General features: G+C 41.7%; 1 protein-coding gene across 1 annotated transcript; it reads left to right on the top strand.

The window, feature by feature from the left end:
- Window positions 1–189: 189 nt before the first annotated feature.
- Window positions 190–17,784, top strand: LOC311264039 (matrix metalloproteinase-16-like). The gene is made up of 10 exons (XM_084364570.1): window positions 190–1,094; window positions 3,700–3,848; window positions 5,885–6,007; window positions 6,097–6,419; window positions 7,129–7,290; window positions 10,346–10,767; window positions 10,969–11,107; window positions 12,890–13,040; window positions 13,162–13,277; window positions 15,003–17,784. Exons 1-10 carry the CDS (start codon window positions 978–980, stop codon window positions 15,476–15,478), a joined length of 2,178 nt encoding a protein of 725 aa, XP_084220696.1. The 5' UTR covers window positions 190–977; the 3' UTR covers window positions 15,479–17,784.
- The last annotated feature ends 1,034 nt before the right edge of the window (window positions 17,785–18,818 follow it).

The raw sequence follows: 18,818 nt of genomic DNA, 5'->3' as shown, positions 1-18,818 counted from the left end.
GACCAGCAATTCAGCAAAGCATGGATCCTCCTGGTGGCCCTGTCTGCAGGCTACCACAGGAGTGCCACTACCTGCCACAATCCCCATGAGGACCAGCAGCTCAAACTGTAGTTTTCGTGTATAAACAGCAGGTGGCGCACTGACCGCTGCCTCTCCTGACCCTCTGATGTAGGTCTGCTGGATGAGGAGGGAGGAGGAGGGCCTCTGTCTTTCATAAGAAATCATTAGAAATCTTTTATCAGATACACAGCTGCTTGATGGCGGCTTTACAAATATTTGCACAGCGCGTTTCCAGTGCGAGTTAAAAGCTAAAAGAGGTCCACTGGGGGAAAAGCAGCTCAGGTGAAATGTGATAGCCTCGCACTTGAGTTTTAAACAGTTAGTTTTTCGTGAGCAATATTTTTGCAGTGAGTTGACAAACTTGGAGGCACTTTTTAATGCGTTAATTCCCGTGCACGCACGCTGTGTTTGCAGAAAGTGTCAGCAGACTTGTTGCGGGTCTTGTTACTGTGCTGCTGATCAGCCATTGTGGACGTCGTGAAGGGGGCAAGGTCTAGTTCATGTGCCTGCTGGCTACAGTGTTAGCTGTGTGCATGAAAGAAACTCTGCTGCATGAACACTTGGATGAGCCATGAGGCTGCTTTGTCTGGTCGAATCGGACTGCCTGCCACCAGGAATGGACTAGTTTCCTATTGATCCGTGTTTTTTCCGAGGTTCGTAAACGCACCTTTTTATTTGCGTGATATACTTTGTTGTTGTTTCGATGTTTCTGAAGCGCCAACTCCAAAAAAGAGCAGATAGCTCACTTGTTGCGGAGGTTTGTGATTGAATGACAGCGGAGCAGAAGAGGATAAATCTTACAGCACTTTGTCCTGTTGTCCTGCCTGCTGGAGGAACTTGTTTGGTTGTTTTCTGTCCTCTTCATCACTCTATTAACTCCATTGCTCCCAACTGGGGACCACAAGCAGCCGCACATCATGAAGAAGAAGGCATCTAAACAACTCTGGACTCACATCATCATCACTGTATCGTCCTTATTCTCCCTCATCCTGTGCAGCACAGATGTCCCAGAGGAAGAAAGCTTCAGTGCTGAGGTACAGTCACGTCTGTCTTCCATTTAGGTGTTTCTTAAATACTTTGAATACTATGAATGTACAGTTGTCATAACTGTCTTAATATTGATTTAAAATTGTCCAGACTGCAAACAGGATTTTCCTCATTGTAGAGATTATGCTCTTTATAAGCACGTTATAAGTTAAAATCTTCATATTTGTTTTGTTGAGACATCAAAGCATCAGGTGGGCTGTTTATACTGCAAGGATGTCATGTGACCCTTTGACCTTTTTCCAAATAACAACAACCCTGCACACGTGCTGCACACATGGGACATCTATCTATCTATCTATCTATCTATCTATCTATCGGGTTGAAAAATAATTTGTGTTTATGGACTTATGTGATCGTATGATAACTTTAATTATGTACACTTTACACACCTTTCATAGTTGTGTTACACATTGATAGAGTATAATTTATAAGCAGAATAAAAACAATGAATAAGCTGTTTATGATACAGAACAACATAGTTGTAAGCTGATATAAGGACATTTTGAGTATTTTTAATGTGTTAATTGTAATTATGCGTCATCAATAACTGGGCTATAAACATAATGACTGATCGACAACATATAGCAAACAATATAACATATGTACTTATAGTTTATAACAGCTTCAATACTTGTTATTCACTCTTGATAACGGAGCAAATTCAATTTGCTGAAATTTTAGTTGTAAAGTGTTATAAACAGCTGCAACTGTATAATAAACACTTGCTTAAAGCCTGTGACTGATTGTACATGTACAGTTAAAGCTGCTGTAAGCATCGTTGTCATTTTGGCTAACTTTCTGTCTGTTCCCCTCCCTCTTCACTACTTCACCACACTTTCATGACTCTTTTCTTTGTTTCAAGGCGGCTCAATTTGCCTCTTTCTTTTCTTCAAGGGTTTTTCTACGCTCCGTGTGGAGTTCTCAGTCCTGATTGGACAACGTGGGCAGGGATATGAGAAAAAGTCTTTTTGGGAGACATTGGTTACTGACCAAACACTTTAATATGAAAATAAGGCCTACAGCAGCTTTAATTAATGCTTAATACTATACCGTAAGGATTTGTTAACGTGGATATCATAAAATTTGATAGTCATTCATTAACTGTGTATACACTTATTACAGAGAGATGGAAGTGATAACGGTTGACAAATACAATTACCACATAAAATGCTTTAAACTGCATTATAGTGTGTTATTAAGTGTCTATTATCTGCTTGCTAATGCTTAATAGGGAAGTTATCATTATTATGAGCTGACTGTCTTCAAAGAATTAACAAAATAACATTTTTAAAGGTCCAATATGTAAGAATTGATCACCTGTCCAATTCGTTCTCAGAACAAATAGGTGGCAACTGTAGCTAACATTAGCTAGAAGTCCTGAGTGGGTGCGTGGAGCACTGGGAGACTGTGGAGCGGGGCTAGCTAGTTAGCATGCTTGCTTCAATAGGTAGCTCTGCTACACAATATAGAGACGTCATAATGTCAAAACTGTTCTTTCTTCACGGTGACAATTTTAGTTGATTTTAAATTTCTATCACTAAAACTCTTATATATGGCACACTGAAGGTTTTCATGTACATGTGTGAAGAGCCTTGTCAGTTTCACTACATAATAGTGGAACACAGTTAATCATATTAAGCACCAGTGTTATTCTTCTTAAGTAATTTTAGCACATTTTCCATATCTTGATATATATAATGATGTCAGAATATCATGTTACTGATTATCAGCTTCATCCTACAGCCCTGTCGTGTAAGACATTTTGTTTCTCTTCTTTCATGCTCTTTAGGCACTGATGTGTATAAGCCCACTCTAACATTACATTAGTTGAGACTTGTCATGCTATGCAGAAATTATCTCTAAGAATCTCTTTTCTCTGAGTGTGTGCACACATGATGAGTATGTGTGTGTGTGTGTGTGTGTGTTTTGCCCCTGGCCTGTGTTCATTCTGTACATGCATGAAGGTATAAGTCCCATGATCCAGCTGTGTGAGGGGGGGCCCTGTGGTGTTGTTTTTGAACCACTAAGGCTTTTTAAAGGGCAGAACTTCAAAGTTAACAGAGTTTTTTCCCCCAGGATCTTTCGGCCTGTTTGCCTGGCTACGTGGCTCCACATGCTCAATTTCACTGTCAGTAAACATGAAACAAAGACGGGGAATTCGCCATGTGTCACCAGACCGTGAGCCAGATGGCCATTTACTATCATTTGAAGTACACATATGGAGAGTTTTCTGTTTATCTTGTGTACAACAGTAGTGGTGTTCAGTTTAATTATTGTCCTTTAAAGTGTTCCTGTTTGCAGTTCTTCCTCTCCTCTCCTCATCCTGGCTGTCAGTGGGGAGAAGGCGCAGGAATGAGAGAGCAGGAATGTCGTAATGTTAATGGAAGCCATCTGGTTTCTATCTCTACTTTCTCTTTTCTTTTAACTCCTCAGATGCTCTCTCTAATCATTAGACAGTGGCTTGTTCCCGGATTAGTATGACTGTGCCTCTCTCAGTTTTATCTGTCATACACATATGTGCACCATGCATTACACACACAAAAACATGTGTTCAGCAAGGTAGACTAAGCAAAGCTGACTTGTCCTCGACAGGCATGGCTCCGCAAGTTCGGCTACCTGTCTCAGGCGAGCAGGCAGATGTCCACCATGCAGTCGTCTCAGATTCTGTCCAAAGCCATCAGTGACATGCAGCGCTTCTACGGCCTGGAAGTGACTGGAGAGATGGACCCTGCCACTGTCACGTAAGCTCTATTGTTTAGCGGGACGGTTGTCTCACAGACGTGCAGCAGTACATAGTATTTGTGTGCAGTGACCACAGACTGAATCCAGGGATGTTGTGGGATGTTATAAAGCATGTAAGGATTTTTTTTTTCTTTTGTTTAAGTTTATGTTTATGCATTTTATGGTAGAGAGGGAATTACAGATGGCCACAAAATTCTGTCATGTGAGAATTCTGGGTAATAAACCGCAACACCCGAGCATCATGAAGCAATTTGTCCCACAGGACTGGGTTTTCCCCATCACACAATAATATTACCAGTGGCTTCTGAAACTGAAATCTTAGTGTTTTATGGCAATATGGTTTGAATTACAGTTTCATTTGCTTATATCACATCCTTACTAATGAGGCCAGTCAGGATATTCCGTCATATCCTTATATTCAGCTATGACCTTGATTCATTGTTTTAGGCCTTTGTTTTCAGAATATACCATATGTATTAAGGTTAATGGAACAGTTTGGGAAATACCCTCTCTTGCTGAAGTTTGATACCAGTTTAGTGTGCCAATTTGCTTTGCTCAGCATTAAGCCAGGAAAAAGGGGGAAACAAACAGCTAGCCTGGCTTTTTTGCTAAATCTGCTCACTAACTTCTCACTAATTAACAGGTAAAATCTTTCAAAAATGACACTTTGACAGACTTTGGACAGAGCCATGCTAGCTTTTTTCCCCTTGTTTCCAGCAGTTGTGCTAAGATGAGCAGCTTCTGGCTGCAGCCTCATACACAGATCAGCCACAACAATGAAACAGGTGAAATGAATAACATCGATCATCTCGTTACAATGCAATGTTCTGCTGGCATTAATGTGGATGCCACTTGACACACACCACCCACCCAAACACTGCTGCAGACCACGTACATCCCAGGACACTGCACACTGCCACACTGAAAAAAAACACATTTCTTCGGCCATTCCTGAGCAAAGAGCTCAAGCCATGGATCTGGCCTCCAAACTACCCAGATCCCTTTACGGTTAATCATCCATGAGATGTGCCAGAACAAATCTGGTCCATGGAGGGCCTACTGACAACCCACAGGATTCAAAGGATCCACTAACGCCTCAGGACAGCCCTGGAGGTCCAGTGCCCATGCCTCGACAGGTCAGAGCTGTTGTGGTGCCACGAGCGGGACCTACACAATATTCAGGGTTAGGCAGGCGGGTTTAATGATGTGGCTGATGATGAATTCACGGTAGATCTGAGAGTGATATCAATCGCGTGTATTTATTTCTATCCATCCCTTTTTTGTGAACATGATATCTCAGAAACACAATGAGAGAATTGCTTCAAATTTGGTACAAATGTCCACTATGACTCAGGGATGAACTGATAAGAATTTGGTGACCAAAGGTCAGAGGTCAAGGTCACTGCGACCTCACAAAACACATTTTTGGCCATTGACATACTAATGTCAAATGATGAAGTTATTATATTTGATATCCAAAAGGTCAGAGGTTAATTGCACTATGACATCATAATATTCTGCAACAATGTTCTGGCCATTATTCAACGGCTCTGGAACAACACTTGACTGGTGCATGGAGGCATACAACCGTGATGCAGTAACTTAAGTTTCTTTGTGGTTTAATCCTTTTCAGTTTTCAGGGATTGGTCCAGGAAAAGGGTGTTGAGTACTATATGCTGCATGGTTTGAGTCTCTCCAAACAAAACACAAAGAAACGACATTATATAGGTTGTGTTGATGGTCATGAAATCATTAACCAACCTGTGCAAGCTGCATTTTGTAGAATTATGGGGCCATTTTTACAGCTAACGGTTTATAGGCAAGGCAATGCAAGGCAAGTTTATTTGTATTGTATGTATTTGTGTAGCACAATTCAGACACAAGGCAACTCAAAGTGCTTTACAGGGGCATACAAAATACATACAATACAAAAAAAAGCTAAAATAGAATAGGTTTAAAAGAGACAAGACTAAAGAATAGAAGTCACAGTGCATAATGTGCTGTATGTGTGTGCCATGTGCGTGTGTGTGTGTAGGGCCATGCGTCGACCTCGCTGTGGCCTCCCAGACAGGAAACCGATGGACATGGAGGATGGCGTGAGGAAGAAACGCTACGCTCTCACTGGACAGCAGTGGGACAAAGACCACATCACCTACAGGTTTACAGCACTGACATGTAAAAACAGGACAACAGTAGAGCAGAATGTTTAACAAACCAGCTCTGATACACTTTCTTTTCTGGCTCCAGCATAATGAACCAACACATCCCCTCATCGCTGGGTGAGGAGTTGACGTTCGATGCCATCCGCCAGGCCTTTGATGTGTGGAGACGGGTCACGCCGCTCACCTTTGAGGAGTTACCTGCTGTAAACAATGTCAACATCAACAGCAGCCAGGCCGAGCTCGCTGACATCCTGCTGTTGTTTGCCTCCGGCTTCCATGGTGATATGTCACTGTTTGATGGCGAGGGGGGGTCGCTGGCCCACGCATACTACCCCGGCCCAGGAATAGGTGGGGATACACACTTTGATGCTGATGAGCCATGGACACTGGAGAACCATAACCCAGCAGGTTTGTGGGTTAATTATTCTTATTCTACTGGGAATTGAGCCCTTTAGATCTATTAGTGTCACAGCAAGCTAGATAATAAATCAAACAGCTGATTAGCTTGTTGAAATAATTTATTAGCTTGAATTAATTAAAATGTTTTCCTCTGCTTGGGCTCAGTAAACACCATCGTTGTGTTGTCATCATGATTTGAAAAATGGAACAACTTACATCGTGTGTTTCAGTAATGTTTCAAGTTGTACAGCAACATTATCAGTATCACACTGGACATAAATTATTAATTGATAACGCTACATGATGCCTCTTTGATCCATTTAGGCGAGTGTTGCATGGTTAATGTAGTATGTATCAAGAACTGTGTGATCACTTGTAATGTTTGTCTGAGTTTAGGGACTACTTTTCTCAAGTTTTAATTAACAATGTCTTGAGGAGGAAGCCACTGATGCTGGTAGCTGCACAGAAGCCACAGATGAAAGAGAATTCGTTGAGTGGTGTTTCAGTTGCCGCTGCTGAAGATAGTTGACTGTGTTTTTATGCTTCTTTTTTCAGTTTGCACTTCCTCAAATAAACATGTATTTTTAATGTAAATTGCAATTAATCGTATATGTATGACCATAACGTTTCTTTGTTGCTTGCTGTTTCACACAAATGTATGATGGAAGTTGAATATTTTGCTATACCTACTGTATGTGTATCTCTGTCTGTGTTGCAGGTGTGGACCTCTTCCTGGTTGCGGTCCATGAGCTTGGTCATGCTTTGGGCCTGGAGCACTCGGATAACCCCAGTGCCATAATGGCTCCCTTCTACCAGTACATCCACACACACAACTTCTCACTACATGAGGATGACATCAAAGGAATTCAGTACATATATGGTAAGGCTTGAGACTCTGTGACTCATTTAATTGCAATGATCTGCTAATTATCTGTGTCATAGGTCCGTGTAAATGCGAAAATATGTGAAAAAGCCATGATGCAAACTAAATGGTAGAACTGGAATGAGTTTGCACAGACAGGTTTTATGTTAACTGTATTCTCTAATGAAACAGCACTTTCCAAATACATTGTGGGGAAACTTGTGGTGAACAGCAGTAAATAGTGATGCTGCTCCGTATAGTTTTGGAGCTACCTTCAAATTACACTTTTCACTTTGAACACTGCTAACAAAGCAAGCTAAGCTAAGCTTCGGTTAAGATGAAAGACTGATACTGAAAAACAGCAGATTTGTCTTTAGCCAATGTCTATACTTGGCTTTGTCTATATGATTAACATCTGAACTGGATCTACAACCAAGAGGACACAAACCAAACAGTGATCTTCATATTTTGCATGTTTTGGCTTGTTATATCAGACTACGTTGGCTCTGAAATCACTGCGGCTAAAGTGCAGAATGTCAACCAAAATTTGGAGTTTGAATATCACACTCATATCCTATCTGGAGCTGCATCGAAGAAGACAAGAAAGCCTTGTAAAAAAAGCTTTGTGCATGTGCACTGACACATGCACATCCAACCACGCACACACACCAGTGAGACCTCGCTCAAAACTGCAGGATGCCGTCCATTCATGCATGAATGGACGGCATTGTTAATTGACAGATGACATCTTTGTTTGTGTATGTGTGTGTGTGCGCATGTTGATAAGTGAAAGAGCTCGTGTGTGTATTAGAGTATTGCATGTACGTGCTGGTGTGTTTCTACTGTGGTGAACTAATTACAGCACAAAACACTCAGTTGTCTCTTAAACTGCAGACCTAGAATTACTATAGACGTTATTTACATTATATGAATGATTTATGTTTTTATTTTGCTTTAGACAAAAGGCTCCAGTTTTCCTTTCTTCATGCATCTCTTTACTGTCCATTGTTTTGTCCTGGTCACATCATGGCACCAATAAAAAATCAGATTCAGTTTGAGAATGTCGTCCATGGTTTGAGCTCTCCCAGCAAACCCCAAATCTTTCCATACCCACACAACTCTGGCCTATTGATACGCCTACACTAGACCTCTGCACCAGAGCAAGACTACAGTTTTGGCAAACCAGATGCAAAAAATCGAGTCAGTTTTCTGCCGTATATACTGTAAGGTAAATGTTTGACTGGAAATATACAGTAGTTTGCTTAATTAAACAGATCTGAAGGATTGTGTTCGACAAAAGCTCTGATTAGATGAGGAAAAGGACCTGAAGAGTTTAAATAGAGACGAACACGGCATAAACTGTATTGGTTGGAATAAACATTTGGGTTCCTTAGTAGAGGATTTATGCAAGAGACCGGCAGTCTCTCAGCTCAATTTGTCCTCATCAGCTACTCATCTGTTGACTTATCACTCAGTTATTTAGCTGCAGAGTCTTACCAGTAACATCAACAGGCTCAATTCCTGCCAAGTGGAGCATTTATGACTTACTTAGAAATTTGCTGTAAAAGGCAATTTGTTGTATTACAAACTTAACTAACCTGTGAAATGATATATAAGTATATATAAGTAATTCCTAGTGTCTGAATACTTGATATGTAAGTACAATATTACCTTAAGCATCTAACAAAAAGGAAGATTTTAAAGGATTTAAAGATATAAACCACTTTACTTTAAAGCTGCGCTAATCAATATTTTATATGAGCACATCAAATGACTAATAGTGTGAAAGGTGTCACTTTGTTTTGGTTTTACAGCCAGCAACTTTACTGTTTTGTTTTAAGCTCATCAACCTTTTTTTTGGCCATATGAAGCAGCTGTTTTCAGCTAACAAGCTCTAATACTCCACTATATGCTACCTGCTCATTAGCCAAGTAAACCGTTAGCAACTATATAGTCACATATTTTTCCTCAGGAGTTGGTGGAGACCAAAACAGAGCTCTAAAGAGATTAGAGTGATTATTGCACTTACAGTCAATATGTGGCCAGAAACACGTCTCTAAATGAATGCTGATATTGCTCCATGTCTGTTGGTGATGTAAAAAGTCAACCATTGGCTAACATGTCATGACTTCATAAGTTGATAATACTGTATAACAGTGTCGTGTTTACAACTTGTTCTGCTGCCTCCAAGTGACAAAAACGAATCGATTAATGCAGCTTTAAGCTCGGACTGTAATTTTGTTATATTAACAGAACTGCCTGCCAAAGTACGGGGGCTTTAATTTTGAAAGGGTGTCCCTTTCACGGATACAATTCGACTCTGAGCAGCTGGTAACAGTCCCCTTTTTGTCTTGTGATAAAAATAGCTGAATAACAGGCATCAGCTAGTGAGCTTTCCAAGGCTAAAACACAGTACACAGTAAACTAAGAAGAGTGAAAGCATGTGTGAAAACAAAGTAAGACACACAATCAAATACAGATTTGAGAAACTGCCTGATAAACTGGTTACAAAACTTTAAACAGTATCAGAGACACCATGAAAGTCAGGACAGTGGTAATTTTTCAAGACAATGCACAAAATGCAGAGCCTGGGAAGCAAACAAAGACTTGTTTACCGTCACTGTCTGTAGACTATGCAGGTTAAAATGCTGCAGATGCTGAATTTCCCCACATACAGATAGCTGATTCACTGGCCAACATCAGCCTGCATGATTTCCTGGGAGTATTTCTGGCTCAGTGTAACTCAATATGTCTTCAAGGCCATCAGCTGTCATACATGTTACATAATTGCTGTATCTGTGTGTTTTGTCCTCTTAGCAACCAGCAGGGCTGATTTTATTTCCAGAGAGCTGTACAGCAAATGAGCTTATAGCTGCTGGTCAAAATGGAAAATTGCATTTCTTTGTGTGAGGGAGAATTAGAGAAGACATTGTGAGGGGAAAGGAGGAGGAGAGTATAAAGGAGGTTATTGATGTGTAATGCCACACAGGCAGAAAATAGGAATTTATTTCAGTTCAGGAAAATTTCTCTTTGTTTTGTTCTAAAGCCGAATGCTTCATCTTTTCCTTCTCAGGTCCTCCTCTCATCACTGAGGCTTCACCAACTCCTCCTCTCGCCCCTGACAACGAACCCGACGATGACTCCCCAACCTCCGCTTCTCATCCTGAAGTTGAACCCACCTCCACTTCTCCCACCGACCCCCCGCCCGAATCACCCAACCCAACCGACAGTGACCTGCATCCCCCAGCTCAGCCGGAGCCAAACCCCAGCCCTACATCACCTCCCGTCCTCCCCACCTCGACTACCACCAACTCCAAGCCTGAACCAGAACCTGTCACCCCGCACATCAGGAAAGAGGCGCCCCCTCCTCCGCCTCCCCCTAAGCCCCCTGCTCCTCCCCGACCTCCTAAGGTGCCCCACAACCAGCCCCCAAATATCTGTGACGGGGACTTTGACACGGTGACAATGCTGAGGGGGGAGATGTTTGTTTTCAAGGTGAGAAGTAAAGACACAGTGTTTAATTCAAGGGTTTACTTTGGATTGGACATCTGTGAACTCTTCATGTTGTAAATCAAGGAGTGTGTCACTGGTGTTTTTACAGCAATGTTAGTCAAAAAAACATTTGAGTCATGCAGGGGGAAGTGAACAATAAATAATTTAGATCAAAGATAAACATTATTTTGCTTGCTTGTGCAGGGTCGCTGGTTCTGGCGTGTGCGGAGGAACCGGGTCTTGGACAACTACCCCATGCCGATATCCGTCTTCTGGATCGGCCTGCCCAGTGACATCGATGCAGCCTACGAGCGCCACGATGGCAAATTTGTCTTCTTTAAAGGTATGTCAAGGCCATTTATGACCAATAAAAACCGGTAGATGTTTGCTAACGCAGTGTCCACATGCTGAGCAGGCTGCGCACTGTGTCATGTCAAAACCTTGTTGAATGCTGAGCAGAGCTTTTGTACTTACTTAAGGGCACAACAAAAGGCTGGCTCGTTTCCACAGGGTTTCTTTCTTCTATTTTTCCCAACGTGGAGCTGTTGAGTGTAATCCAAATGCAAAAGGAATCCGATTCGAACTGGTCAGAATGAAAAGAAACCGTGCAAACTCAGCGCGTTTTCCCTCCACACGATGTGATTTACAAGGATATGGTAATAATTCAACACAGCTATAACTCTCCGAATCTGGCAGACACACTCACGCACATAAATATTTGAAACACTAGAAGTAATGTGAACAAGAAAGAAACTCCTCCAGCCAAATGATTCACTGTTAAAACTTTCTGACTCGTCTGTTGAGAGAATTGATTTTCTGTGTCATTGCATGTATGTATAACTGCATCACAGAGTTTGAGTGTGTTGCTGAGTTCATTGAGTGTCTTGAATGAGGCAGCTGTTGCTGGCCCAGTAAGACTCAGCTCCAGCTGAGCCCCAAAAGGCCTCATGAGAGAGGTGGAGGATTGCATCAGCCTTCTCTGCAGTGCACTGCTCCAGATTTACACAGCTGCAGAGGTTTCACTTTTACAAGCAGGCCCTGTGGTGATTTGTTGTGCATTTTCAGGATTTTCAGAGCTTGTGATCATAGATTAACTCGAATTCACATACACAGAAGATTCCTGTTATTTGTTGATGTCTGTTGTCATTATTCCTGCTTTGTGTTCACGTCACTGAGAGTGATGGCTGTAAGACGAGCTGCACAGTAAAGCGTTCTGTATGCATTTAAACCTGCCAAAATGTTGGCCATATGAATCCGAAATGATTTAACTGCTGCAGGAGACAAAACAATTGGTGAAAATATTTGAATTTCAAAGTGTGCACTGATTATTAAACGCCCCAGTGCACCAACTTAGCTGTTACAGTTCGGTCTAGTATGTCACAATGCAGCAGTCCCTGGCAGTCGCGGTGGAAAGTGTTTGAAAAGTGTGCCCAAAGGTTAGGGTTAGAGAAGAAATTGGCTCTCACATGAGGAAATCTTGGAAAATAAGTGTCATGCCTACCATTTCTACCTTGCCTGTCCTTTCCACTTTTCTTCTTGAGAGAATAAACTCAATGACATTTGCCATATGTTCTGGCCATCCCCTTTTTCTCTGTATGCCACAGCTTTTTCTCCCTTCTCTCACTCATTAGTTTTCGCTTACATTTCCTCTCTCTTAGCCTAGTAACAAACCATACCTACGCTTGAAGATTGTGTTGTAGGTGTAACCCCATACAGAAAACCACATTTCACCTGTGCATGTGATTCTGCACGCATGAAAACATGTTAAAATCACATGTGAAATATGTACTTTGCACATATTGTATTTAAACTTTTTTATGGTACGATATGTGAATCATGTGTAAATTCCCATGTTAAATCCATACAAATGCCAATGTGAAGCCTTTTTGACCACATCTGAAACCGGGATTTAATGTGAAACCCATGTAGTCCTATGTGAAACCTATGAGACCACATGTGAAGCCTATGGGAATGCATGTGAAATTATGGTACCACATGTTACCATCATTTCTACATGTGCTCTATATGATGCATATGGATACATATGGAAAACATGAGAAATTCATGTTGTTTTTCTGTAAGGCACTATCTCACTAGAAAAATGCATATCCTTTTGTCCCTGCAGATGATAGATACTGGGTGTTCAGGGAGGCTGATGTCCTGCCGGGATACCCACAGCCCTTACATGAGTATGGACACGGAGTCCCTGCACATAAGATTGACACAGCAATCTGGTGGGAGCCCAATGGATATACATACTTCTTCTCTGGAGACAGGTACCATATATCCAAACAAACACAGAGATACATTCTGCAAAATTTGCACACGTTAAAAATATTGTCAATATATAAATGAAGGTGTTTTCACATCATTATACATCTGATTGTCTTTGTGCAGATACTGGCGATACAGCGAGGAGACCCGCACTACAGACCGCGACTTCCCAAAGCCGAACACAAGATGGGGCAGGATCCCTGACTCACCCAAAGGAGCCTTCCTCAGTGATGATGGAGGTAAATAATGACCTTAAATAGAGTAAATACAGCCTTTATTTGGAGCAAGGGAGCAGCTCCTGTTAAACTGGAATCAGAACAGACACCCAAAGCTGTACATACAGTGTTGAAAGCAGGAGAACAGCATGAGAGAGGAGAGGTGGAGGGACAGAAAGAACGAAAGGTTAGATGGGTGAAATGGGGTGTGTAAGAGACAGGGAGGGAAAAAAATGCATTTGAGACTGGTTAGGCTGGAACAAGTAGAGCAGAGAAGGGTGAGGGGATGAGAGGGAGAGAGGGAGAGGAGGGAGGAATGAGAGCTCTGGTTTGAGGGTTGGCCCGTCCTTCCTTTGGAAATTAGATTTGTGGCAGAGCAGCTCTAAATGCACTCTAACAGTCCATTCTCATCTCCACCCAAACTGCTCTAATGTCTCTGCAAGCCTGGTTTCCTCTCCAAAGCTGCATTTGCACCCAGAATTTTACCCCAGGACGACTGCATGTGGTTATATTCACATCCCATTGCCAAATCTTAGTGCATGTAAGCAACATGTCTTGTTGATTTATTACTTTTTATGAAGATATTGACACATTTTATGTGCAGTCTGGTATTATCAGGGTCAGCCCTGGCCCTGAAAAGTGTTGGAGAGAGGCTAGACTGGTCCCTTAAGAAACATTCCTGAGTCTGCTTTCTGTTTGCACAAAAATTAAACTGAGATTCACCTTGTCGAGACAAATGATGAAGTTGATGAGGCAGCATTTACAATGAAATGACAAGTTGTAGATTAATTGTACGTATGTTAATCGAATTTGGCTGAAGCACTGAAAGAATCATTAACTGAAGGCAGCCAATCTTTGCTGTGTTAGACTAACGCTACCTCTCCAAAAGCTTCGAACAACTAGTTCGACATTGGGCAATACATTTTTTTCACTTTCTTGCCGAGATTTAGATGAGAAGATCTATACCGCTCTCATGTCTGTACAGTTAATTCAAGAAAGTGAATAAGCCCAGTTCCCAAAATGTTGAACTATTACTATTGACTACAGCCAGCTGCATGTTAGGTTAACATTAAGACTGGAAACAGGGGGAACAGCTAGGCTTGTTTGTTTGATTTGTACAAAAACCGAAATGTATCAACAGAACAGTATTTTGTTGTTGTCTTCAGGCAGAGCCAGGCTAGTTGTTTCCTGATGCGTATGAGAGTGATATCAGTCTTCTCATCATAGCTCTTAGCTATAAAGTTAATGAGTGTAGTTCCCAAAATGTTCAACTATTACTTTAAAGGCAACAGCCAGTTGCATATCAGGTAAGCATCATGTCCAGACACAGGGGAAACAGCTAGATCGGCTCCATCCATCGGTGTTTGTATGAATTAAACCAAAGAGACACTAAATGTTAATTCAGCTTCACCTACATTACCGAAGTGTAAAAACAGACCAGTATGGATTGTGTTGTTACCTGTAGGCAGAGCTTGGCTAGGTGCTTCCCCGTTTCCAGTCTTTATGCTAAGCTAAGTTAGCCTGCTGCTTGCCTGCAGCGTCACATTTACTGCACAAATATGAGAGTGGTATCAGTGCTCTCATCTGACTTTCAGCAAGAAAGTGAACAAGTAGATTCCCAAAAGCTTGAAATGTCCTGTGACAAGGTCAGAGCTTAGCCACCAAATATCAACACTGTGCGTACTGTGCTGAAAATCCATTTCACATGAGCTGGCTGACTTAAATCTCTCTTATCTTCCTCTCATGCAGCCTACACCTATTTCTACAAGGGCAAAAGTTACTGGAGGTTTGACAACCACAGGACAGAGGCAGACAAAGGCTATCCTCGCTCCATCCTGAAGGACTTCATGGGCTGTGTGGGAGTCCCTGACCCTAAACCTGACCCAGACATTGACCAGGAACCAAAAGACAAACCAGTGAATCCTTCAGACCGAGGCGAAGATGAGCACAAAGAGCCGGACAGGGGCCAGGACAAAAACCCAGCAGAGGACCCAAGCTCTAAGCCTGACAGCACAGAGGACGAGGAGGACGACAAAGAGGTGAACGTGGTGGTGACGGTGGCCGACAATGAATCAAAGGTCATGACCCTGATAATGGTGACCGTCCCTCTGGTGCTCATCCTGTGCATCCTCGTCCTAATCTACGCCATCCTCAGGACTCTGCAGAACAAAGAGACACCGAGGGCCTTGGTGCACTGCAAACGTTCGTTGCAGGACTGGGTGTGAGGCGCAGAATTAGAAGAGATAGAACGGGTATTCATCGTTTGTCTGGTATAGTCGTTGGCGTCACAAATTTTACTTATGGCGCGGTGGAAAGAAGCTTCGACACAGCACTAGTCTGAGAAAGTCGAGGATGAGTCACCGTTTTTGGCCCCTGTTCATTGTGAGAACTTTTATTGCTCATGTGAAATAATGCAAAAGTGGTAAAGCCGGTGCCTGTGGAGCTACAGTTTCCCTCTCCTGTGCCTCGTTTTGTGCCTTCCAAATGTCTGAAAAAGTACCTCTTTTTCCTCAAAGAATCACATTAATTCAATCACATTTAAAAAAAAAGATCCTTCAGCCACCAAATGTGTTGTGTTGAAGACACTAGGAATGACCGTTTCTATCAATTCTAATTGTACTAAGGAGGGACAGGTGATTTATTTGTAGTAGAAATGCAGAAAAGTCGATAATGCACATACATGATACAGTAGCACACACATTGTAGATAGACACAAACATGAGTGCTTATAGCTATGAAAACAAATATAGAAATACATAAATATGAAGTCTTCCATATGTTTGACTACGGTGCCTTAACCAATCATTTTCCGTTGTTTAGAACAGATAATTTGCACTTTTGATTGTTTATTGTTGTCTCAGTTTTGCTGAGGTGGCTTCACTGCAGATGTCTGTGTGTGTTTGTGCGTGTGCTTGTGTGTGCGTGTGTGTGTGTGTGTGTGTGTGTGTGTGTAGTCATATAAAGCACAACTCCCTCTGCTTTTAAAACACACACTAGCAGAAGAAGCTCGTCCTCCGACCAGCGCAGGAATGTCAGACAGCTGTGTGCGTCCATGACCACCAGTCTCCCACCGAGCCTATTATGTCTTGCCCCTTCTCACACACGCATGCACCGTCACATGATCTAAAAAAAAGAAAAAGAAAAAACCTAGCTGGATTCATTTGTGCATGTCCACACACACCAACGCATAGAGACCACTTACCCAAACAAAGGCACATAGAGTTTTTGCACACAGACACACGGGCTCCAGCCTCCCCTCCTCCCACCGCAGCCACGATAAACTGTTCAGACTGCACCACTAAAAACACAGTCCCATTGGAGACATATTGATATACGACTGGTGCCAGGGCTGGGATGAAATACAAGAAGAGGGAGGGGGATTTATTCACATTTAACTTGAGAAAAAGGGTGACATTTTACAAATCCTGTCCATCTAAACTCAGCTTGTTAAGACTAAAACTATAGCAGCAGTGTCTTTCTCTGTCTCCTCTTCTTTTCTCATGCTAAAGCTAAAGAAAGCTAATTAAGTGTACGAGGGGAGAATCCTGCAGGCGAGAGAGGAATGGGTCAGGGTCTGGTTTCCATTAAGCCCACATGCTGCTGATTTAGTAGTGTCAGGCATGAGGAGGGGGGAGGAGGGGAGTTGGGGAAAAAATGCAAAAAGGAGGAGGAATAAAAAACTGGAGAGTAAGGAGAGAGGGGAAATGAGATGAAGAGGGGGAGAAAGAGAAAGAAACCGGGGTAGGCACAGATTGAGGAGGGGAGGGCTCTGCCTGCTTTTCCTCTCCAGTTTTCTGTTGGAAAGGAGGAGCGAGGGAAAGAGAGGGGAAGGATTTCGGGGAGGGGCAACGCTGGCGTTGTGCCTACTGACCTAGATCAGGATAAGTCCACTCTTCCTTTTCAAGTTTTCTTGTTTTCCCTCAGCTCATTGTCATGAGCTGGAGATGACTTCCTCTGCGACCCCCTCTTTCCTCCCTCCCTCCTCTATCTTTCTCTTCTCTTTTCCCTTTGTTTTTACATTCCTAGTCTGTCTTTCTGTTGTTTTTTTTGTTTCATTGCTGTATTTACCCCACATCTGTGCTCCCAAATGTATTAATTTTCCTCTCCACTCCTCTGGAAAGTTAGCTCAAGCGTGTAAAAGATGCTTAACACAGAGAAACATATGCAGAAAATGATCCTGTCTTTGTGTCCATCTGTCTGTGTAAAACCACTATTCACATGCTGCAACCATTACCATTTGTTTTAGGTATGTGCCTTTTCCTTGTGCCTTTTTTCTGTGAATATTTGGGGGGCATTGTTTTTTTTAGTATAAATAGCATGAGGGAACGTTCTTAAAAATGTGTTTCTTTTCTTCTTTTTTACACTTCTTATCATTTGTAGTTTTGTAAATTTTGTTTCTTCAGGTTTTCTGTAACAACAGCAGTAGATTTTTATGATGATGTTGATGCATGCAGGGCATGTTCTGTAAGGCCTTTGCACTCCTGTGTAGAGTACGTTAAGGATTTCACAATAAAACTCACAGGTAAAAGCAACACAAGTCTTCTTTGCTGCAGTTTGTGACTTTACAGTTTTAACCTGCTGCACATGAGTGAACATGAGTTCAAGGAGATTATTCTACCTTTGGCCACAAGAGGGAATCATTGCTTCTAAAATGTTAAAAAGTAATATACTACACAGCACAATATGAAAAATATGGAGACATCAGCTCAGATGAAACAATATTGTTTAAATAGTCTTTAACATATGTGACTTGCAATGTAATGAGGGGATCATATGACATCACCATTGAAAATTAAATTGGGAATAATGGTACATCAAAAGGGCCTCGCCTACTATAGAGTAGACATTATGAAAGTACTGTTATATTGCTAACACTGTGCATGTTAGCAATATAAACGTACACAACAACGTTAATAGCAGTCATCCATATGCATCACATCCATAGTTGCAACACCATGGCAATCAAACCAGACCAACATCACTGTAGAAACAATATATCATTAAAAACGCCAGTTAAAGATAATAAATCTTATCTTTAGATGTTTCGTTAAACTGCCTTGTTGTTTCGATGCTGTTTTCTGCTGCCACCAGAGTTAATGAGCCAATATGTAAATATTCACATGTGAGGACATGAGCAGGTTAGATGAGATTATTCCTATCTATGAAACAAACTCAATTCATTGATATTATTTTTTTAAGTTAAAATTCCACACAATTAATTCATATATTTAGAAACGTGTATTTAGTTCATGGTGTACTGTACATGTTAGATCCTGGGTTCAATTTTTGCCATAATTTGGCACCAGAATCAGCAGCAGCTAGTTTCAGTAGGTGCTGATGGAGAGCAAAGCATTGTCATTGGTTAACATTTCTTGGTGCAAGCTACTTTTTAGTACATCCTCAAACAAATTATGCTTCTGATTCTGATTTTAAAAAGGGATGGGGACAAAATTGGCAAAGGTGGTGGAGACATGTCCCCAGTGCCCCCGGTGTAAATGACACCAATGCACTAATGATAAACTAAAGTAAAGCAAGTAAAAGTTTGATTAAAAACAACTTTACTTG

The sequence above is a fragment of the Pagrus pagrus genome (assembly GCF_965226575.1).
Source record: "Pagrus pagrus genome assembly, chromosome: 10".
NCBI classification, from domain to species: domain Eukaryota; kingdom Metazoa; phylum Chordata; class Actinopteri; order Spariformes; family Sparidae; genus Pagrus; species Pagrus pagrus.
This window is presented reverse-complemented; position numbering and strand designations above follow the sequence as displayed.